General features: G+C 42.8%; 4 protein-coding genes across 7 annotated transcripts; 2 read left to right on the top strand and 2 right to left on the bottom strand.

Annotated features, from left to right (window-relative positions):
• The first annotated feature begins 2,634 nt into the window (after positions 1 to 2,634).
• LOC127761314 (transcription termination factor MTERF4, chloroplastic) lies at positions 2,635 to 5,333 on the top strand. Of its 2 annotated transcripts, XR_008015233.1 has the most exons (3): positions 2,635 to 4,165; positions 4,269 to 4,331; positions 4,951 to 5,333. XR_008015233.1 is itself a non-coding variant. In XM_052285586.1 (1 exon), exon 1 carries the CDS (start codon positions 2,709 to 2,711, stop codon positions 4,164 to 4,166), a length of 1,458 nt encoding a protein of 485 aa, XP_052141546.1. In that variant the 5' UTR covers positions 2,635 to 2,708. The 2 variants fall into 2 exon arrangements, 1 of the variants encoding a protein (XP_052141546.1); XM_052285586.1 differs by lacking the exons at positions 4,269 to 4,331; positions 4,951 to 5,333 and having other exon boundaries at positions 2,635 to 4,166.
• A 1,340-nt stretch (positions 5,334 to 6,673) lies between these two features.
• On the top strand, positions 6,674 to 9,035 carry LOC127762784 (pectinesterase-like). The gene is made up of 2 exons (XM_052287275.1): positions 6,674 to 7,779; positions 8,230 to 9,035. The coding sequence occupies exons 1-2, from the start codon at positions 6,693 to 6,695 to the stop codon at positions 8,907 to 8,909; spliced, it is 1,767 nt and encodes a 588-aa protein (XP_052143235.1). The 5' UTR covers positions 6,674 to 6,692; the 3' UTR covers positions 8,910 to 9,035.
• A 107-nt stretch (positions 9,036 to 9,142) lies between these two features.
• LOC127762786 (uncharacterized) lies at positions 9,143 to 10,083 on the bottom strand. Its single transcript, XM_052287278.1, has 3 exons — positions 9,775 to 10,083; positions 9,560 to 9,684; positions 9,143 to 9,449 (listed from the first exon to the last, which is right to left on the bottom strand). The coding sequence occupies exons 1-3, from the start codon at positions 10,015 to 10,017 to the stop codon at positions 9,344 to 9,346; spliced, it is 474 nt and encodes a 157-aa protein (XP_052143238.1). The 5' UTR covers positions 10,018 to 10,083; the 3' UTR covers positions 9,143 to 9,343.
• A 553-nt stretch (positions 10,084 to 10,636) lies between these two features.
• Positions 10,637 to 21,463, bottom strand: LOC127762781 (protein TONSOKU-like). Of its 3 annotated transcripts, XM_052287272.1 has the most exons (21): positions 21,119 to 21,260; positions 20,092 to 20,385; positions 19,144 to 19,941; positions 17,797 to 17,973; positions 17,552 to 17,643; positions 17,282 to 17,380; positions 16,762 to 17,204; positions 16,618 to 16,655; positions 16,202 to 16,459; positions 15,277 to 15,424; positions 14,694 to 14,813; positions 13,819 to 13,919; positions 13,590 to 13,713; positions 13,305 to 13,417; positions 12,589 to 12,700; positions 12,371 to 12,475; positions 12,210 to 12,276; positions 11,998 to 12,118; positions 11,669 to 11,839; positions 11,465 to 11,582; positions 10,637 to 11,385 (listed from the first exon to the last, which is right to left on the bottom strand). In XM_052287272.1, the coding sequence occupies exons 2-21, from the start codon at positions 20,125 to 20,127 to the stop codon at positions 10,874 to 10,876; spliced, it is 3,753 nt and encodes a 1,250-aa protein (XP_052143232.1). In that variant the 5' UTR covers positions 20,128 to 20,385; positions 21,119 to 21,260; the 3' UTR covers positions 10,637 to 10,873. The 3 variants fall into 3 exon arrangements, with proteins under 3 accessions (XP_052143232.1, XP_052143231.1, XP_052143233.1); XM_052287271.1 differs by lacking the exon at positions 20,092 to 20,385 and having other exon boundaries at positions 21,119 to 21,463; XM_052287273.1 differs by having other exon boundaries at positions 19,144 to 20,385.
• Positions 21,464 to 22,797: the final 1,334 nt, after the last annotated feature.

Here is a 22,797-nt window from a genome sequence, read left to right as displayed (position 1 = left end):
GGTGCTACAGTAAACATTTTCTAATGACGGATTAATTAGGCTTAATAAATTCATCTCGTAGTTTACATGTGGAATCTCTAATTTATTTTGTTATTAGACTACGTTTAATATTTCAAATGTGTATCCGTATATCCGATGTGACTCGTCAAAATTTTTCACCCATGAAACTAAACAGGGCCTAACTTGTACTCCCTCCGTCCCAAAATAAGTGCAATTTTAGCACTATTCATGTTTAACGTTTGACCGTTCGTCTTATTTAAAAAAAGATTATGATTAGTATTTTTATTGTTATTAGATGATAAAACATAAATAGTACTTTATGTGTGACTAATTTTTTTAATATTTTTCATAAAATTTTCAAATAAGACGGATGATCAAAGTGCTAAATATGGATATCTATGGCTGCACTTATTTTAGGACGGAGGTAGTATGTTCCAAACTCGAAGGCTATCAAGAGGCGAGAAAGCCAAGGCGGAAACGTGTGGGAAAACGGCTGGAGAAAAGGCGACTCGACTGTGTTTGCAATCCCATGTTCCTAACCCCTTTCCCTCATTTTCCGCGCGCACGCTTTTCAAACTACTAAACGGTGTATTTTTTGCAAAAAGTTTCTATACGAAAGTTGCTTAAAAAATCATATTGATCCATTTTTGAAAAAAAAATAGCAAATACTTAATTAATCATGCGCTAATGGACCGTTCCGTTTTTCGTGCGAGGAGTTTGGTTCCCAACTTCCCATATCCGAACATTGGTTTATTCAATGGTGGACAGGTGGAGAGAGTATAAGGTTAGAGCATGCCCTGCAGATCATCTATCCGGTCATCTATTATGTGTTTGGTGTATGGAGGTGAAAAAACAGTACTCCATCAGAGTAAACATCATTTTTGATGTCCTCTAAACCAAGCACTCCACAAGCTAAATTTGGTGGTTCTCTCTCCTCTCGTCATTCTCTAGCTACCCAACTGTCTGGGACTAACGGTAGAGGGAGTGTATACCAGAACTCACGGTGGAGATCGCGGGAGTAAAGGCGGGAGGCGAAAGATTTGGCAGGGTCGCAGGAGATTGCCAAAGTGCTGCACCGCCCTCAACCCACAACACTCGTGCCTTCTCCGTCCTCGCTGCTGGTTTTCTTTAGGCAAATGATGAGGCCCATAACAACTAGATTCATCTTGTTTTTTTAAAAAAATAAATGTCCTCCATTCGTCCGCACTGTGCTTAACTCCATAATATATTATATGCAACTAAAAACTCTTATATTTTAGGACGATTTTAGGACGAAGGAAGTACGTAGTAGTAATAAAAGGAAGCACGTAATTAAAGGATCAACATATTTATTACTTAGAGCTTGAATAGATGCAAGACTGCAACTCTGCTTGCTCAGCACATATGTTGAAGCGACTTTGCTGAATTGCTTGCTGGTTGCTGTTGAAGTGAGTTGAAATAAGGAGTATCAACCAATTGCATTAGGCAACTAAATCGGAGCCGTCTAAATATTTATGGACAAAATTTCTTCAAAAAATTTAACATATATGAATATAGTATAATAATAGTGTATTTACATTTTCACTCTTAATAAACTTTGGCCGGCCCGGAAAAAAAGTGTACTTACATTATAATTTGAATATAACAACAAAATATATGTAACTTTCAAAAATGCCATGGTATCACGCCTATTTTCGTGAAGTGGACGTCTCCGGACGAAATCCTCTCACAACTACGCACACCGTGAATTTTTCCTTCCCCGCTTACATGAATCTTCAAGCAAATTTGACGGTTCAAACTTTCCACGATGTAGTTACACTGCAATTATATTGTATTTACATTTATAACTGGGCCATGGCCTGCTTGCAGCTCCCCAACGCGCCACGCGATCAACGAAATCGGCCCAGCACACGCCAAGCTCAAGCAGGCCATAAAAGCTGGAAATATTGTCATTCTCCCAGCCCACCGCCCGTAAGTCGCGAATGAGCCCATGATGAGGAGGACGACCAACGACGCCGGCCCAATTTCGCCCTGGATTTATGCGAATCGGCACCTGGTTCAGATGGTAGCGATCCTGATTTTTCATGCGGCAGTGTTTGTTCATTTTATAGCCATTTTTAACCTTTTCAAAATTTAATATTGCTAAAATTTTAGCAAGTTAACAATATTATTAAATTTCGGTAGGATAAGCTTGTTGTTGTCAAATTCTCTAGGAATGACCAATACTCTATTTGATAACAAAATCATCATATATTTGTTAATTTTATCAAACAATGATATGCTTTAATCTGAATAGACCTTTAGGACCCTATTTAGGATCGCTACCTTTCATGCCCATATTTCCTTAATAAGTTAAAACATCTTATTAAGAAATATAAATTAATTTATAGTTAAAACTTTTATATGACTTAAAAACCAATGTAAAAAGATACACTGAAAATATACCAAAATCAACTTAAAAGTTTGAAAATTTAAATTTTGGCTTTAGTGTATTAGTGCAATCAATAGGCTCTTATTCACTTAAGCCCCTTAGGGATCCTAATATATGCAATTATTATGACCAATTTTTTGACTTTATGCAATTTAGCCCCTAATCTAGGTCGAATTTGTACAAATCACCACACACCGAAGCCGCAAACCCCACCAATCCCACAAACCACTCTCCAGCCCTCTCTGCCTCCTCGCCGCCGCCGCCGCCACCGCCGCCGCTCGCCGGCGCGGCGCCAGTCATGCTCCCCTTCGTCCGCTCACTCCGTAGGCTCGGCCCTGCCGCGGCCGATGGGCGCCTCCTTCTCCCCCTCGCTCCGCTCTCCTCGAAGGCGGCCGCGCCGCCGCCGGAGTACGAGATGCCGTCGGTGACGTGGGGCGTGATCCAGGGGAGGAAGGAACGGCTCGTCTCCCGCGTGCTCGCGCTCGACTTCCTCCGCTCCGCCGGCGTCTCCGACCCCGCCGGCGAGCTCGAGGCCGTCGAGCTCCCCTCCTCCCTCGAGGTGCTCCAGGAGCGGCTCGACTTCCTCCTCCGCCTCGGCCTCTCCACCGACGACCTCTCCGCCTACCCGCTCCTCCTCGCCTGCTCCCTCCGCAAGAACGCCATCCCCGTCCTCTCCTACCTCGAGAAGCTCGGCGTCACGCGCGCGCGCCTCGCCGCCTTCGTCCGCGCCTACCCGGCCTGCCTCCACGCCTCCGTCGCCGTCGACCTCACCCCCGTCGTCAAGTCCCTCCGCGGCCTCGACGTCGACCGCCAGGACCTCCCCCGCGTCCTCGAGAGGTACCCTGACATCCTCGGCCTCAAGCCCGATGGCACCATCAGCACCTCCGTCGCGTACCTCGTCGGCATCGTCGGCGTGGCGCCGCGCGACATCGGCCCCATGGTGACGCACTTCCCTTTCTTCCTCGGCATGCGCGTGGGCACCACCATCAAGCCTCTGTGCGAGTACATCACTTCTCTCGGGCTGCCAATGCGGATCCTCGCGAGGATTCTCGAGAAGCGGCCATACATTCTTGGCTATGATCTTGAGGAGACGGTCAAGCCAAATGTGGAGGCATTGCTCAGTTTTGGCATTCGAAAGGAGATGTTGCCGCTGGTGATTGCGCAGTATCCGCCTATTCTTGGATTACCGCTGAAAACGAAGTTAGCAGCCCAGCAGTACTTCTTCAACTTGAAGCTCCAAATTGACCCTGATGCGTTTGCCTGTGCTATTGAGAAATTGCCGCAGCTTGTAAGTTTGCATCAGAATATCATACTGAAGCTGGTGGAGTTTCTCCGTGGGCGAGGGATTAGTAATGAGGATGTTGCGCGGATGGTGGTTCGATGCCCTCAGATTTTGTTGCTTCGGATGGAGCTCATGAAGAACAGTCTTTACTTCTTCAAGAGCGAGATGAAGCGCCCAATAAGTGAATTGTTAGATTACCCTGAGTATTTTACTTACAGTTTGGAGTCAAGGATCAAGCCTAGGTACATGAGAGTTTCAACTAAGGGGATTAGATGCAGCTTGGATTGGTTCCTAAACTGCAGTGATCAGAGATTTGAGGAAAGAATGAGAGGGGATTTTATTGAAGGCGATGCACCAGGACCCTCCTTTACAATGGGAGGGAAGCTTCAGATGCCAGGCAGCCAGTTAGTGTCGGATGATGATAATGCGGAAAGTGACGATGAGGTGCTATATAGACGAACAGTCATGCTCTAGTGAGTGTAGTTTCTTCTTGTCTTTCTTTGAAAAAAGCTGCAGCATATTAGTACTTTGTGAACATTCACAAGATTAAAAAAAAACTGGCCATTTTTGTTCCAGATTTGGTGGAGGATAATCCCAAAGATCTTTCGTGATGTGCTCCTGACAGCATCATGCACGCAAGTGAGTTCTAATTTTCTATGTTTTCTATGTCAAATACCATCTAGTATAGCCCTGATAACTAAAACCGACTGCAAGGGATTGAAGTATACTTACTGAAACTGTTATTATTCATGCCTGATTAGTGACGAGGAACGGCCATCTGATCTTGTATATTTTGCTCAGCATTAGTAGCTGCAAGATATTGCATCAATGGCTACTCCAATAAGCTAGAAGTAGAGGGGCTATAACAGGGAAGTAAAAATGAAAAGATAATGAGTTGTAATCAGGAATGTGCAAGTAATCATACCCTTTTCTGCAAAACTAATAAAATGGCAGACTAGGAGATAAATTTAAATCTCTAGCATCAAGTCGTCAACACACTTTAGAGGCTATCTTTGAGACACAGTGAGACTTTCACTTTCCAAGTAAGCTTCTCAAATGAATTTGTGATAGAATACGTCCTCTGTTATTTATACCCACTTAGAAACTAATCATAAACATGAGTAATCTATAAAAATTGTTGATGTCGATTCTAATTATTTGTTTCATTTTGTTCATGACTTCAAGGCTATACCATCATTATCGGTAAATAGCTGCCTGGTTATTTGCATTTGCAAACTGAAATTCGCTAACCACGCAGGCATCCTCAACTGCAAGATGAAAAAGGCTTTGGCGTTAATGGAACATTCTCACACCAACAGAGGTCATTGGAGTGCTGGCCTAAGCAACAGCTCGAAGGGATTAACAAAGGTAGCAGATGTACTCCGTGACAGCCTCTGGCTTTGGTTATGTGCGACTTGAGGCGAAAGCTGGAGATTCGTAGACCAGTTTTGGTAGGAGATCAAAGAGTAGCTGTGGTAGAGTGGAGATAATGTGCCAGTGATGAAAAATCCTGTTCACTGAAATTTTACTCTAGGACACCATATGATCCCAACATAGGATTCAGATTTTTGTAGCCTGTAGACTATTTACTGTCTGTAATTCAACTGCTGAGAAAAGTATTGCCTAATGAACTTATTACTAGCACGGTGTGTACAGCTTACATTGTGTTCCACATAACCACATTTCAGTGTCTATGGTTTTGTTGCCAATCTGAATGTCATTACAGATAGATAGAGAGTTCACTTCAGTACTGGAAATCACTCTGAACCTGATACCACCTCTACCTGCCATCCCTAGCTAAATGTGAGGGAGTTGAGCTGTCCTTTTGCACAGAATGAGCTCTGTGCCAGTGACTGTTCAAAGCATTTGTAGGAAAAGCAACGATGCAGACAGCTTCGTTGGCAGAAGTTCGCACAAAGCATCATAGGGCTCTTAGGTAAAGCATCGGTGCTCATAGCACTGATGCGTCTTGTATCTGAATGCACTTCAGCAGCTTGTGGTGATCTTTATTTCTAATCAGAAGCAAAGTTAGACAGCCATGATGAGCTGCCCCTATGACTATCTGGGCATCTCTTCTGATTATTGATAAATGTTCATGTAAAATGCAGGTATTGTACAGAACATTGTTGAAGAAAAACTCCAACAACTCACCCAGTTAATCCAGTCATCAGATAGGAGCAAGATCAAGCATCATGTCAAGATCAGTCAATCAAGTCATCTAATTAGAACCCAAATCACATTAGAAAAAAGATCAGAATCGTGTGGTAAACCAGATCTTCAGACTAACAAATCCTCACACACTAACAGAACAAAAAGTTTCTGCAAACAGAAACAGAATGTCAGTAAGGACAAGAGGACAGAAACAAATCTTTATCTGCTTTTTTCTCCCTTATTAACCTTTCACTTTTTTCTTTCTTGTTAGAGTGCACCGTTTTTGTGCGAACATTTACTCCTTTATCCATTAATCAGGAGTCCAGGACCATTTCCTTTGCTCCATGCTTGTTTCCAGCTCTCCATGTGCTCTGCATTGCCAGATGCCTCTTTGCAAAGCTGACCTTGCATTGCATTGCCCACAGCTCAACCATGCAATGTTCTATCTTCATATCTTGCTAGGAGGATTAGCACTCACTAATTATCTCTGAAGAAACATGACTTATTATCACTGATTATCAGTGAAGCTTTTACCAAGATTGTGAAAATTTTCTGACAAGTGTTGTTTGATCAAATTTTAATCGAGTTATGCACCAGAAACTTAATCACTGAACTTGTTAGTACTTTATTTAAAAAGTTGTATAAGGTTGATTCATAATGCATTATGAGAAACGCCTAGGGTTCTTCCGGCTAGCTTCACAAGGTGGTGGGTTAGACGATTTGGGTTCGAAGCCTCACCCCTTCTAATTATTTAATATTAGATCATTCTCCAATATTCACATCTAATGCATTATTGACGTCACTAGCAAGGCCACATTTGTGTACTTATACTCTATAAAGCCATTGGTGATGTGCTTGTACATTGCACCCATGCATCTACACACGCATCAAGCTAAGGACATGGAAACGCTTGGGAGGAGGAGGAGAGTGGCCGTCCTTGCATGGTGCAATGCCATTGCAATGGCGCTAGCTCTAGCGACACCGGTGGCGGCTGTCGCTGCCAACCACGGCGACACGGCGGCGGCGAAGGACAATGTGGCCGTCGTCCCGAGGATTGCCGCCTCGGCGGCGGCGGCGGCGTCGAGCGTGAACGTCACGGCCATCTGCATGGCGACGCCGTACCCGAGCGCGTGCGAGACGGCGCTCTCGTCGGCGGCGGCGCGGGGCGCGGCCAACGACCCGTTCGCGGCGTCGGTGCAGTTCGCGATGACCCGCGCCGAGTCGGCGCGCGCGCTGGCCCGCAACCTGTCGGCGTCGTCGTCGAGGCCACGCGTGGCGCCGAGCGGCATGGACGACTGCGCCGAGCTGCTCGACATCAGCCTCGACCAGCTCCACGACGCGCTCGCCGCGCGCGCCGCGGACGCGGCCGGCGTGACGACGTGGCTCAGCGCCGCGCTGACGAACCAGGGCACGTGCGGCGACAGCCTCGCCGCCGTTCCCGACCCCGCGGCGCGCTCCGCCGTGCGCGCCCGGGTCGCCGCGCTCGAGCAGTTCATCGGCACGGCGCTGGCTCTCCACGCCAAGCTCAACAATGGCGGCAGCGGGAGCTCCTCGCCGGCGCCGCCGAGCCGCGCCGCGTTCCCATCCTGGGTCACCAAGCACGACAGGCACCTCCTCTCATCCCCCGCGAGCACCATCGCGCCGGACGCCGTGGTGGCCCTCGACGGCAGCGGGACGCACACGAGCATCAGCGACGCGATCGCCGCCGTGACCGCGCCGCCGCCGCCGGCGCACCACCCCACGGCGAGCGGCGGCGGCGGCGGCGGAGGGAGCCGAAAGGTGATCTACGTGAAGGCCGGGAGGTACGAGGAGAGCGTGAGCATCACGAGCAAGCAGAAGGACGTGATGCTGCTCGGCGACGGCAAGGGGAAGACGGTCATCTCCGGCCACCGGAGCGTCGCCGGCGGCTACACCACCTACGCCTCCGCCACCGTCGGTGCGTACTAGAGTACCCTTCCCACTACTCACGTCGACACGACGCGCCACCATGGACGACATGGATCGTCGTACGTACGTACGTGCGTGGTGTCCAGATATCTTCCATTCCATGCATGCAGAGATGCCCATGCATGCATGACAGTTAATAGTTCGATCGATCTAGTCGTTAGATGCGCACACTTTTTATAGCCTTTAATGATCGCCAATCTCGTCGAAATTAATCCTCAACCGTCCAAATGCTAACGACAGCGATGTTGCACTTGCCATTGCCATCACCTTTTCTCTTTTTTTTTTCTTTTTTTTTTTTGCCGGTGTGTGCTGTACACTACACTCCCATGATCAAATTTCACAAGCAGAAATATCTCATTTTGTACTAGTAAAGTAGTAGAAATGGATATAATCAATTAACTGAATTATAACAATAGTGAATTGGTGATTATTTGTGCAGCTGCAATGGGGTCGGGGTTTATAGCCAAGGGCCTGACGATCGTGAACAGTGCCGGGCCGGGGAAGGGCCAGGCGGTGGCGCTGCGCGTCGGCGGCGACCTCTCTGTCGTGTACAATTGCGGCATTGAGGCGTACCAGGACACGCTCTACGTGCACTCCAACCGGCAGTTCTACGCCGCCGACGACATCTCCGGCACGGTGGACTTCATCTTCGGCAACGCCGCGGCGGTCATCCAGGGCTGCGAGATCCAGGCCCGGCGGCCCGGCCCGGGCCAGGAGGACACCGTCACGGCCCAGGGCCGGTCCGACCCGAACCAGAACACTGGCATCTCTATCCATCGGTGCCGGATCACCGGCGCGCCGGACCTCGGCGGCACGCCGGTGTATCTGGGCCGTCCGTGGCGGAGGTACTCACGGACGGTCGTGATGGGGACGTTCCTGGACCGTTCGATCGCACCGGCCGGGTGGCTCGAGTGGTCGGGCCAGTTCGGGCTCAGCACGCTCTACTATGGCGAGTACGGCAACACCGGGCCCGGCGCGGGGACACGTCGGCGGGTGACGTGGAGCGGCGTGCACACGTCGATGTCCACGTCGGACGCCACGAGGTTCACCGTGGCAAACTTTATCGTTGGGGATGCGTGGCTACCTGCCACTGGAGTTACCTACACTTCAGGTCTGTAGTGGCGTACTAGTAGCGAAAAAGAAAAAAATGAAGATGGTGTTGTGTTCTGTTCTCTGTATCACCTGATTAATTAACTTGGAGCTAAATTGCATGTTGTTAACTGGTAATTTTTATTTGCTCCGGTATTTTTATGTGTTCTACTTGATGTTATGCATGTCTCAGATTACAATGTTTCTGGATGTGTTGAGGTTAATTGGAATGGTTCTTTATGTATAAAGGATTCTACACCAAATTGAAACAATCACAGAAACTCCATGTTCTAGCATTGTGCTGAAGGAATACAGAAGGATCCAGTTGATAATTGAGACGAACAATACTAAAACTCATTTATCAGCAAGAAATGATAATGAGTATATATGAAAATGGATAGAGTTTCAGCTTATTCATGTAGCAATTCTTAGGCCTTGTATGTCTGAATTTCAGAAACCTTATTTCAGAGCTTCCCCTTCTGATCTTTCCTGGGCTGCAGAGAATCGACGTCTTCGAAAACTCGAAGCGTCGACAGCTCGATGAAATCGGTGACTTGAACCCCCATAGGCCTGCATCACAGAATTGACAGCACAATAGTAAGTTTGATCAGAAACTCTAGTACGATATCAATCTTTTTTTCTGAAATAAATGGTAAATCAAGCAAAGTGTTTGCCAGCACCATGGGAAGCAGGCCTTCTCCGGCAGCCGCATGCCAAGCCTAGGCCCTTCATCGTACCCTTCGCAGATCATATCCCCCTTATCATCTCTGTAACATACCACTCCTCTCACCTGGTCTTCAAATACCTGAACAATCACAGCACAGCATAATCTTGTGTAAAAACCATGAACCATTTAGCAACAGTTGCATCAGCTAATTAAGTTGGCTGTACTTACCATCTTGGCAGGTGCTGCAGTTTGGGAGAGGTGAGCATTGCTGCAGCTGCAGCTGTGCACTGGAGCTCTGACGAACTTGGCCATGGTTGCCTTCCTTGTGCCAAATCTTGGGGTGGAAATGGAGGAAGAAAGGTGATGGCAAGAGCTCATTGCCGCCATTTGGTTCATGGCCTTGCTAGTTTGGGAAGGAGAAGGGTGGTGAACTAGTTGCATAGAGGGCAAGCTTTTCAATGATGGATCCATTGGATTTTGACTTCTTGGTGCCTAGCGTGTATTATTGGGGATTTCTATTGGTCTGTTTGCTGATGCTGAGCAAGATGGCAATTTTTATATGCAATGTTGCTATATCCACAAGTGATGCTAACAAATTGAAGATTTGTGGTCACTTTATTGCATTGTGAATCCTGTCTAGTGGACATTGTGTAACATGATTATAAGGTTCCTTTTTCTGGTGAAAACTAAGAATAGCAAAAAAGGGGTTCAAAGATTGGCATGGCATATTATGGTGTTAACAACTCGGCACAAACATTGTAGTGTTCATTTAGCATTGTTCTTTTGTTACAGAGTAGAAAGTAATGTTTCGGCTTATCTTGTATCCTTTTGGGCCGTGGGACCAGCTGTCCCATCGTGGACATTATCTTCATAGTTGTTAATAATATCACTATCCTATTTGGAGAACCGACAAATCCTTATCTGGTGATGTGGTACACAAAACAAATACTAGTAGTCGATTTATTTTGATCACCAAATAGTGTACGACTGAGGCATTTTACGCAGTAATGAAGTTGGCTTCATCATGTGGTTATTGAAAACACTAATAACATTGTTATATTTTATATTTATAAAATTGCATATGTGGCTTTAAACAGAGATGAAAGATAATAGTAATAAGCAAATAGGAGTACCATAATAATTTTATTTACACCCGAAAATCGGCCGCTATTTACACCTCTGATGAAACACAAGTTCCCATTAATTCATCTCTGTTTGGACAGAGCCCCGGAATTACACTGACGAACCCTAGTTAATTTACTGTGGTAATAATAATATTTCCAGAGAGCAACTCTAACCTGGTGCTTGGGGAGGTCGACCAGGTTTACTACATCTGCAAGTCTCTTCTGCAGCAGGGCTTCAGGCCGCAGCAATTCATCCCATCCACTGCAAAATGCACCACCTCCTTGGCTACATGTTTCCGAGCCATTCCATCACCTCTAGGGCCAGAAGCCCAAGCAGAATACAGTGACTGGATATCCTCTTCCGACAACCCGTTCCGACTGAGATCGAGCACCTTCAGTTGCTTTGCAGAAATGATGGCATCAGCGAGTTCTTGGATGGCATGACAGCCAGAAGAGGAGTTTCTCTGGCATGAACTTGCACAGCTCCCGTCTGGGCCGGTCGCTGCACGGGTGTCCTCGTGGACTGCCTCTTCGTCTTCGCTATCCGGCACCTCCATCTTATCAGGGTCTATGTGATCGTTCGCTTCAGCATTGGTACGTTGGTTTTGGTCAGTACCTGGTGATACATCCTGCGCGTCTTCATCGTACTGCAATGTTCTATGTAGTGCCAGGTTTGTGTTCTCAGCAACGCGTAGTTCCTCCAATTGGTCATTTCCTGAAAATAGCAGGAGACTATTGAGGTTGATGCATAAGCTTCCATACTTGTTGGTTTTTATGTAGTAGTTGTTCCTCACCTGCTAGTGCTTGAATAATGCCCACGGTGCCAGCAAGCCCAAGATTGCATCTATCAAGGGTGAGAGACCTGAGACTGCATTGGGGATTCGAAAGCAATGCCCTAATAGCATCACATTCCTGCGCCGTATACAGCATAATTTAGTCGACCAAGTTTACCAGAATATGTATAAGTGTATCAAGGCATTCGAGAATAGGAAGGAAACCTCTAGGGTAAAAGAATTGCCTCCAAGGTTCAAGTCAACGATATTAATTTGAGAAAGATTTGTACAGAGTTGCGAGAAATCAGGAGTTGTAAGCCCACAGTTTGATAAATCCAATCTCAGCAATTCTTGTGATGCACAAGAGAGTGCCTCAGTAAGCTTAGTTGCCCCTCCCTACAAAAAAAAAAATCTTCATAGATAAGAAGAATGTTATTTGTATAATCTGAAAATACTAACCATGCGTGGGAAGCAGGGCTGTGTACATCCATTGTGGATGTAGAGGCCGGATTTTAATCCATTTTCTAAAAAAAATGCGTGGGAAGCAGACTCACTGATCCAATGTAAGTTCCACCTAGCAGAAATCCTGATAAGCATGAGGATTGTGCAAGTACACACAGCTTATCAACCATTAACTTACTCAGTTTTATACCAGTCAGGCTTAGTTCTGAAAACCTGCAGTGATGAGATATATGGCTCATCCATTATTTCACTGCACATCTATTCCTAATAGGTATCAACAATGATTGAACAAATGTTTGCGAACCTTTTCAGAGAGGCAAGTTTGGAGAGAAGGCTAAGCATTGTATTTCCAGAAATTGGATTGTTGTTTCCTGTCAAATATATGAAAGTTTGAAACATAAGAATGCTGTACATGAAACATATCTGATAGTTTTTAACTATGCAGAGCAGGAGTAATAAAAGTACCTAAGGAGAGATGTGAAAGGGCAGACCCTTCATGCAGTGCATCTGCCATCTTCTGAACTGTTCTTGATGTGATAGAACATTGCTCGACATTCAAGCTGTACAGTGCTGTTACGATATGTAAACAGAGCACACATTCTATAAGAGGAAATTAAAGGCTGGTGCCATTAAAGAAAAATATGGCTGGCAAAAACACAGAAAATGCCATAAACAGTACCTACCTTTGCACTTCTGTAGGATTGTGAAAAGGTAAGAACCGCATGCATCTGTGAGGCGATTCCCAGACAGATTAAGTACTTCCAATCGATTAGTCATAACAGCGCACTCACATATCTGTATCAGTAAATAAGGAGTAAATGATTTCAGAATTCTGTTCCTAAAATGAACGTGTGCCTGAAAGCAAGACAGCTTATTTTGGTCCGATAGGCAACGATAGAATAATTTGTTCTGGTAAAGGGTCAACCCTCCAGTTTCATCAGAGTATGGAATTAGAACCATCCAAATGGTTTCAGTTAGTTTTAACAGGATCATTGAGATTTGCGACTAAGAGGAACATCCAATCTCAATGCAGAAAATCAACCAGCACTTGTTATAGCACATTCCCGTTGAGTCTAAACTCTAAAGTAAGTAATAGAGTATAGCTTCTAGTGATCTAAATTTCTCACACAGTAAGACTAAAGAGAGATATCACAAGTTAAATTGGTTTTCGGCTGAAATTCTTCCAGGAACACTAGTAGACGTAAGGACTGTGTGTCGTTCGGGCCTTTCTCGGCCTTGTTAAAAGCATTATGGGACATCTCTCCCCAAGAGTCAAGTTTTCCTTTTTATTGTAGAAGAGGATCCAGTCCATTTTAATGTTCAATTTTTTTGAGCTTTCAAAAGCAGAAATAACTTGTAGTTTCACTTTGATAAACAAGTTTAGGGATAGTAAAAAGACCTGAAATAAAGCAGTTGGACCAAATCGATTACAATGTAAATCCAGTGTCAAGCCACCATATGTTTGGCTTGATGAAGAAAATATTTGTTGAAGCCTCTCAATTGTTTGGTTTCCTGCAGTTCGTGAACATAAACTTTAGTCATTGTAAAAGCATAGAGGAATTAATATGGTACACACACATTTAGCTTGAACTGGCTTTCTGCGATGCCACCAAATCATTGGTGCGTAGATTACATAAGATAAGACAAACTAGGAAAAGAAAGAGATATATTGGAAAAAGCATACCTAGCATATTATGGGAAAGATCCAACACAGCTATTGTTTTATGTAATCTTAGAGCATCAAGAAAAGGTGTGATCGACAGGTCTTGGAGTCCACAATCAGACACAATAACCTCGTCTTCGGAGACCTGTCAAAAAATAGAAAGGCATGAACACTTTGACTCTTCAAAAATAATAAGCCACTTCATAATATTGTCAATCAAATATGAATGATACAAATCTAACAAACTTACTTCAAGATTATATAATTTCTTTAAGAGCTTCTTATTTGGCGCTTCTGATAACTTTGTGCAGAAATCAACATACAATTTCATCAGCCGCTTTGGCACCCAATCTTCATTATAAACATGGTATATTAGATGAGGTATAACTATAGGAAATATGTACATTACACTTCAGTGCGACGCATTGGAATGCAACAGAGAGTTTACCCATGAAACCAAGCACCTATATATGGAGTTTAGTCCATATACGGACCTAAAATGGTATCACCATGCAATAAACATATGCACACCATCAGCATTTAAAAATACATATATAATGCAAAAAAAAAAGCAGTAACAACTCTAATACTTGATTTTGAGCAGAGAAGTTGAAAGCCTCAATTAGTGAGTTCATATGAGGAGCTTGTTTTGAAGATTTGATGCTAAAATTAGCTATTAATATTATACTAGTATTTAATAAAGACAGTAAACCAGCATGATTGATCCCTTTTTTACTAGTAATAATCATTTTATGTAATGATAGGATAGGAAGGATTCTGAAGTTAAGATAAACAGTAGTTTGCCAGAGATTTCTGCTATTCTGTTTATTGGGCAATCTCTTCTGAATCCCAATGCAGTAACTTTTCTCCTTAATGCAATTATACACAAATCTTTTGTGTCTTCCTTAAAAAAATGAAACCCACTGTAGTGGGTTAGTAGCATAAAGAACAAACCACACTGATATTGTACTGTACTCAGTTCAATCAATGACTTGATGTCCTTCAATGCATAACAGCATATTACATGTCATCAATAAAGAAGGAAAAATCAGAGTGATTACCAATAATAGCATTGATGCAATAATAGCAGTTTTATCAACACAGATGACTACAGGGCAACCATACCATCAATAACAACATCAATGCACTTCTGTTCAGAGGCAAGTTGATCAATATAATCTCGTGAGTCCGTGTCATCTAGTACCTTCCCACAACACTTGAGTTCCCCAATAATAGGCAACAAACCTAGCAAAGCAAGATAAATGTCAGTTCCAACAGAAAAGAAAAAAGTAGTTCCCGAATAATATGAAACTGCAAGTAACGTAGAAACTAAGCCAGCACAACTGTCTCCTGCATCACACTAGGCATGCATTATTTATAGACATAGCTGAAGTAATCATGGAGTAAACCCATAAACATAACTCATAAGAGTTAATGGAAAAAGGCAATGACACACTATTGGCATTCTACATTCTTTCAACAATTAAGATTGCACAGTAATTATAATGACATGGAAACAGCTTTAAATAAGTTTTACAACCCTCCACCTACCACAATTTAAATTAAAATGAAGAAACTATGTTCTATTTCACTGATGAGAACAGCAACAGCGAAATCACTGAATTGCGAATTTGATCCCAATTCTAATGATAGTTCACAGTTATTAAATGGACACACCATGTAATTTACTGAAACTAAGGAGACAAACCTTTGGACCTCTTCTCATCAGGAATCTGAAGATAGTACACGCATGCCACTTCAACTTTAAGACACTCAATGCTAAAGGCACCCTCACATGTACATGCATTTGCATCCAAGTAAACCAAAAGTTCACCAATTTTGAACACCCAGAACTTCTGCACATTAGGATCAATCATATTTCAATCACTGGAATAACTGTCATAATCAATGATAACGTGACTAGAACCATGGATAAATCATTTGAAACGTAACTTCAATATTGAGAGAAAGGGAACATTTAGGTGACTAATTTGCGACACGAATCTTTTAAGCCTAACTGCTTCATGATTTGACAATGTGGTGCTACAGTAAACATTTGCTAATGACGGATTAATTAGGCTTAATAAATTCGTCTCGCTGTTTACTGACGGAACATTAATCCTAGGTTGACTACTTGACTCAAATATGATATGAGCATTGTATGAAGCTAATTCCAAAATAACTTGATAGAGGTTGACATGTGGGGTCCATCCAAAATGGTAGAAAAGTGATACACATAGACGGTAGTAGCAGTATCTTTTGAAGGTAGGTCCACATGTCAATGATCCACCAGCGGCTGATTTCTTTGCTGGTATTTGTTAGTGAGCTTGAGCTACACATACGGTAGCTTATCCTAAGGTTTATTTGATCCAAACCTCTGGTCCATGTCACAACCAAAAAGAAATATGCCTTCCGAAAATTAATATTAGTTATCAGAACGGAAAATGTTCAGTTAACATATTCATCTCTTGTAATGTATTTTTGGCATCTTCATGAACATTTAAAGTTAACAGCCAAGGAATTCATAATGGATTCTCTAAAGGAGTGTTTTAGTAGGAACAAAAGCAATGGGAAAGAACAGTTGGTGCCTGCTTTTCATGAGCATGGGAAGACAGGATTGAAAGAAAACTTACATGATCAGCATCTGAGGATTGAAGACCAACAGCATTTTGACATTGGGGCCGACTGTTTGATGCATGTGTACCAACCTTGGAACCACTCGTTGCTGGTTTGGACACAGATAACTTTCCTACGCTAGAAGCTCCTAAATCTGGGCCATCATTACCATGACAAACAGGACTACCAGATTTGTATGAACATATACTTTCCTCAGCAGGGCAGGGAGTGCAAACACTGTCTACTTCTTTGGTCTCAATGGGATGAGAGGTATGCTGCAGATGAACACTGATTATCAGTTTCCAGTGTTTTGTAACAGTAAGTTCTTGTCAACATCTAATGGAACCAATGAGAATAATTGATGTAATGCAAATAATGCATATATTAAATTCCTTCCAATAACAAAGTTTTAAGGGATTAAGTATTGTATAACCTGATTTCTGTTTCTGTTTGCTGCATTTGCAATTCGCTCTGTTGGACACAGAAAAAATGTATCGCACAATTAGAAGAAAAATATTTTGTGCTCCAACAGCAACTACTAAAAGTATGGTGTGCTCATAAGTCAAGAGGCATGTACCTGAGGTAGACAGACTATCTGCTCGACCAGTAAGTGTTCTTTTTGACTGATCAATTTCAGGAGCTTCTTCAGCTTCATCATCTGATATGACAACTCGAACACGCTTTCTACCAGAATGGTTGCTAAATGATTTACTTACAACTTCTTCAGGGCTCCCATCCATGTCACATGACCCATCAACATTCTTCGGACTACTATGTATCTTAGATGCTTTGGTCTTAGATGACTTACTTTTATGAACAAGTGAGGCAAGAACAACATCATCATCAAATTCCTCAGAAATATTATTTGCAATATTCCCATCATTGTCCTCTGTATTGAGGATATTATCAGATACATTGCCATCTTCACTTTCAGTTTCTGAGCAATAGTCACTAACTGTATCCCTTGCTTCATGTTGATCAGACATTCTCTTCAGGCTGTCTATTTCTTGCTGCAGTTTCCTGAAGTTATAGAATATATTTTAGAACAGGTTTTAATAAGTACTTTCTTTGTGCAGAGTATGTGCTCAGTGGCTTACTTCGCTTCTTCAATGTTATCAAATCTGACCATGTGACTGTAATGCATGTTTTCAAGGGCATCTAGTTGCACATTTGAAAGACCACCTTCCACAGAAATTCTGAATACCATTAAAAGCAAGTATCAGAATCCAAAAGTGGCATTAAAACGCCCCAATGGCAAGTTGTATACACTCAGTAGAAGTCTGGAACTATTATCAGATAGATCACACGAATGCAGGCAAAGGACAATATTGATATGGAATTACAAGAGCATGGCATAGAGACATTGCCTGTATGCTTCTTCATAAGCTTGCAACGCACCAGCCCAGTCACCACAAGAATCAAGAACATTCCCAATGTTCACTTTTGCTAATGCTTGACCCTAAAGTTGCACATATCCAAGGTGAGAAAGATTCAAAAACTGGAAGCTCCAAGTAAATGAGTGCAAGGAGGAAAGTAGTCTTATTACTAGGTAGCAACTAGCAAGCATGCCGCATGGCATCATGTCCATGAATTTAAGGACATGTAATCTCACCTCCAAGTTTCCGATCGATCGATACATATTCCAGCTTTTCATGCACCATTTACGAGCTTTGCTGAAGTTTCTAAGCTTTTGGTAAGATTCTCCTATGACCAAAAGAGAGTTGCTCTGTTTTTCCTTGTCATGGAGTTCATTTGCTACCCTCTTTTGTCCTTTCGAAAATTCCTTCAGCTGGGAAACGAATAGATTACATGAGAATGAGACATGTGTTCTTCTTCAATCACACCTTAGTGCTTTGTCTATTTCGGAGGTATGCATATTCATATTCGACCTGATCTTTTTTTAATTTTGATAATTTCGCATCATTTTCATGTGTTCTATAATCTCAATCCCAGAACTCAAGAAGTACATGAACAATTCATTTTCCAAAACCTAACACCATAAAATACACCAAACAAAACTCTGCATTGTGGAGTTTTATCTAGCTCTGATAATGATGGCCAATTTCAAACTGTTGGTGTGACAGGAAAGTAAAGATCATTCATTGCCTATACTGTACAAGTGTACATAAGTAATAAGTTTTGCATTGATCATTCAATGTTGATTCTTGTCATAAACAACTCTGACCAAATAAGATAATTTACTAAAGCATTTTCCTTTCACCGACAACCTGACATTAAACATAGCTGACAGCACTACAAAATTGAGCTATTGTTTCTTTATATATTAGATTCTACTAATCGTAGCTGGACTCACTTAGGATGCTATAGTTAATTAAGTTTATGGTTAATCTCAGTTGTCCGACAAGACACACGGGAATCAAGATGACTACTGAAATATTTGTAAGACTTGTAAGCAATTATGTAGAGTAAAACTCAACCAGACAGTCATGTGCAATTACAACACGGTGTTGTGTTCTACGATGGAATATAAATAAATAATAACTGAGCATTTCATGTTGATACTTAGTACAATGCAAATGCAGGCAAAAGCCTACATGTAGTCAGCACATATGTTCATATTGGTAAAGGAGTTGGTGCAAAACAAGTTCAGCACAGTTGAAGCTTCAATAATGCAAGCACTGAACACACATGGTTATTAGTTAATGCATATTAAGTTCTAAGTCCAACAAGAAGCTTCACAAAACATCGATACTTCCATCAGGCAAAGCAACAAGAGACTATCCGCAAAGCAACAAGAGACTATCTTCTGACCCACACAACAATCCCCCACAATAAAAGACTGAGGAAGTCACCTTTATGCATTAACTAATGGAATAACGTGATCATGTTCTTTTTCTAACAAAACAGTAATAAAATAACATCATAAGCGGAAAATAGATCCAACTTTAAAGTTAATGTTTGTGGCTAAAGATCGCATAGTTAGTTATCCCTCACTTACTTTTGGCCATGCAGTTATCATCCTTGCCTTCTCCATAAGATTATCCAGCCAAGCATACTGCTCAAGGAGGAGCTTCCTCTCTTTAGATGTTCCACGAGCATTAGATGTGTCTCTGACAAGCTTTTTCAGTTTCTGCTCGTCTGTCTTCATTTCCTCAAGTACTTTGGCTGCTTTGGTAACAGTTTCAATATTCTGATGGATTTGGTCCATTAGTGCATCCTCATCTTCCAAGCACTTTGTTATTTGAAGAGCTTTATTGTAACAAAGCTTTGCATCTTCATACTTTTGAACACGGGAATGCACCTCCCCCAGATTTATAAATCCCTTTGCCTCGCCTTGAGTATGGCGTATTTTTCTACATATCTCTATGTCCTTCTCAATATGGCCCTTGGCTCTATTCCAGTTGCGTAGTTCAATATAAACATTACCTAGATTGTGATGGAGCCTACTGCGAGCATCGTCATACTGGTGTACCTCTTCCTCCTCACATATCTTCAGACCCTGAACAAGTAATTTCTCAGCTTCTTCATAATTATCCAGTTCCAGTTCAAGCATGCCCATATTATTGTACGCATCAATAAGCTCCTTTAGGAAGAGAGACTTCTGAGACGATGGATTCTCCTTTAGAACCCTTGCTAGCTTCATGGATGATTTGAAATATTTCTTGGCATTCCGAATGGCACTGTGATCATTTTCAGATCTTAGAAGGATCTCATAGTAAGTTCTGCCAAGCTGGGTGCTAGCTCTCTGCTGCTCAACAAGGTCATCAGCCTCCTTGGCAAGTTGTAAGTGCTTCTTCTGTGAAGCATCAAACATCAATGATAACTAGAAATATGGATTCACGTAATAGAAAAAACATACAGCTGCTTTGGGTTAACAAGAGCATTATGATGAGTGTTAGAAAAATAACCAACAGACAACATGAAACAGGAGATCAGCACTTAATACCATGAGTTGAGTGAACAAATTACTCCAAATGATCATATTTGAACAGGGGTGCTGGTAAGTCTATAACGGGCCTGAGTACACACAACCAGGGTTTACATTACCGTCGGTAACCGCGCGGTTACCGTGGTTACCGACGGTAATGTAAACCGCGGTTACCGCCCTTACTGCGGGGGTACAGTAATAGAAATACCGCGGTAACCTCCTTAAATTCAAATAAATTTAAAAAATAATTTGAATTTTACGGTTTTTCACGGTTACCGCGCGGTAACCCCGGCCCCGGCGGTTTGGGAAACCCTGCATACAACACATGCTAACAATTAGCCATTCCCCCTCACTTCACATAAAAGGGTAATCTGATTCACATGGTTGGCTCCTCAAAGGTTTACATGCAAATTAGATGCAACTAAACCAACCATATGGGACAAAACCCATAGGCGAACCTGAGCCAGATTGATTAAGATCACCAACTAACCAAACATGCAGACAAAGAGTGCAAGATTCACAAATATTTTTTTCTCATTTTGGTAATACCACACAAATAAACAGCAGATAAATTATAAATCTCAACACTGGCCATACTGAAATCCATAACATAAAATGTTTGCATAGTCCAGCAAATGATTCAAACCATTTGTGTACATTTCTACAAGCAAAAGTCCACCATAAGTTTGCCAAAGTAAAGCATAATATCGAAGTATGCAGCTTAATCTGATATTCAGTTAAATATTCAAATGCTTGACTAAATCATTCATATACAGATGCAACACCAAATGGCCCAAAGCATAGTGGCATTGAGATGAGCAAAATTCCCTGATACAGTGGTGCGTCAGTGCTAAGGTACGCCGTAGAAACCATAGCGCAGGTTGTAACTAGCAACAATTCGTTTGCCGGCAGACCCCAAAAAAAAATCCAAAAACTCAATGCGGAAATTCTACAACTTAACCCACACCTGCCTATAACGACTCAGGCATCAGAAAACGTGATCTGATCATATGCGTGCGATGCGAAATGGAAGGATCGTGGTAACCTGGTAGGTGAGGGCCTCGGAGAAGTTGCCGAGGCGGAGGTGGACCTCGCCGAGCGACTGGCAGGAGGGGAGGAGGTGGCGCTGGGGGAGGTACTTGACGGAGACCTCGTAGTCGATCCGCAGCCACCGGAGCGCCTCCACGTACTCCCCCCGCCGCTTGTGGATGTCGCCGATGACGTTCGCCCACCGCGCCTCCTCCTCCCGGTTCCCCTCCGCCACCGCCTCCCGGTACCCCCGCTTCGCCGCCTTCAGCTCCTCCTCCTCCTCCTTCTTCCACCGTCCCCCGCCGCCGCGCCCCATCGCCGCCGCCTCCGCCGCCGCTAGGGCTCCAGCTCCAGCCCGATTTTCCCCTTCCTTTTTTTCTCGTGCGGGTTTTGGGGTTTCGGGTGGGCGCAAAATGGAAGCGAATTCTCCCGCCAAAATATTGGGGAAGGCAAAGGCACGGCACCGCGCCATGTTGTTGGGCTGCGTTTCTGTGTGGGCCTTCAGTGAAATGACAACGTGGGCTCCAAGCTGATTTGGGCCTTTGCATTTTGGGCCATAAGAGAAGCCCTCTGAATTTCAGGTTAACCGAGCATTTGAAAGTGCACTCGTAGGAACATATTGATATTGCTATTTTTTTTATGGACTAGTAATAATACTCGTGTTTTGTAAGTGTGTAACGGGCTAGACACATAATTAAGAATTGATTGGGTCTGTGGGAAGGAAACAGATGGAGAATAATAGTAAGATAATAATGAACACAATGTTTAGTTTATACTCTCACTGTCCCAAAATAAGTTCAATTTTATACTATTCATACCCAACATTTGACTTTTCGCGTTATTTGAAAAAAACTTTAATTTTGAATGATTAGTTTTTTATTATTATTAGATAATAATAAAGCATGAATAGTCTCTTATGTGTGACTATCTTTTTTAGTTTTTTTTCATAAATTTTTTAAATAAGATGGACGGTCAAATGTTGGATATTGATAATCACGGCTGCACTTATTTTGGAAAGAATATATACTATATCAGTACAACCTATTGGAGTTAACTAGAATTCATACACGCGTGGGAAAGAACGGCTCTGATCAGCTAAACCTAATCCGAAATACCGAAACGACGAGGGGTTTTCTGCAAAATTCAATGGCGTAGATCGGCTGAGCTCGCGGCGAATCTAGCACGTTTAAGATATCTAATATTCCGAGGCAGTGTAATTTGGCTTTGCATAGCAGCCAGCCAGCCACAGTAAGGCAAAGCCAAACGGGCCAGCACTTGTTCTCCGCGCAGTGCTCGTCGGCCGCCAGCTCGCGCGTTCGCGCCCATGTCTTTAAACTCTCTCTAGATCAAAGGACACAGTTTTTTTCTAAAAAAAAGTTCATAGTAACTGCAGCTTTTTCTAAAAAAAATTAACTCTTCCATCTATGTGTTTGAGAGAAGAGAAAACAAAAGGACTGAAAATATACACAAAACAAAACAAGATAAGCTATTAGCTATTAGCATGAGAATAATTAACTATTAGTTTTTTTACGAAACTATTAATTGTTTTAGACTTAAACTAAATTAATATATTTTTAAGCAACTTTCTTATATATAAAACTTTGAAAAAATACGTACCCATTTAGCAGTTCGGGAACATGCGCGTGAAAAAATTTTATACTCTATCCACCGATCTCAAACGTAGCCAAATACTAC

This window comes from Oryza glaberrima, chromosome 2 (genome assembly GCF_000147395.1).
Source record: "Oryza glaberrima chromosome 2, OglaRS2, whole genome shotgun sequence".
Lineage (NCBI taxonomy): Eukaryota > Viridiplantae > Streptophyta > Magnoliopsida > Poales > Poaceae > Oryza > Oryza glaberrima.
The sequence above is the reverse complement of the archived record's forward strand: the minus strand, read 5'-3'. Positions and strand labels throughout refer to the sequence as shown.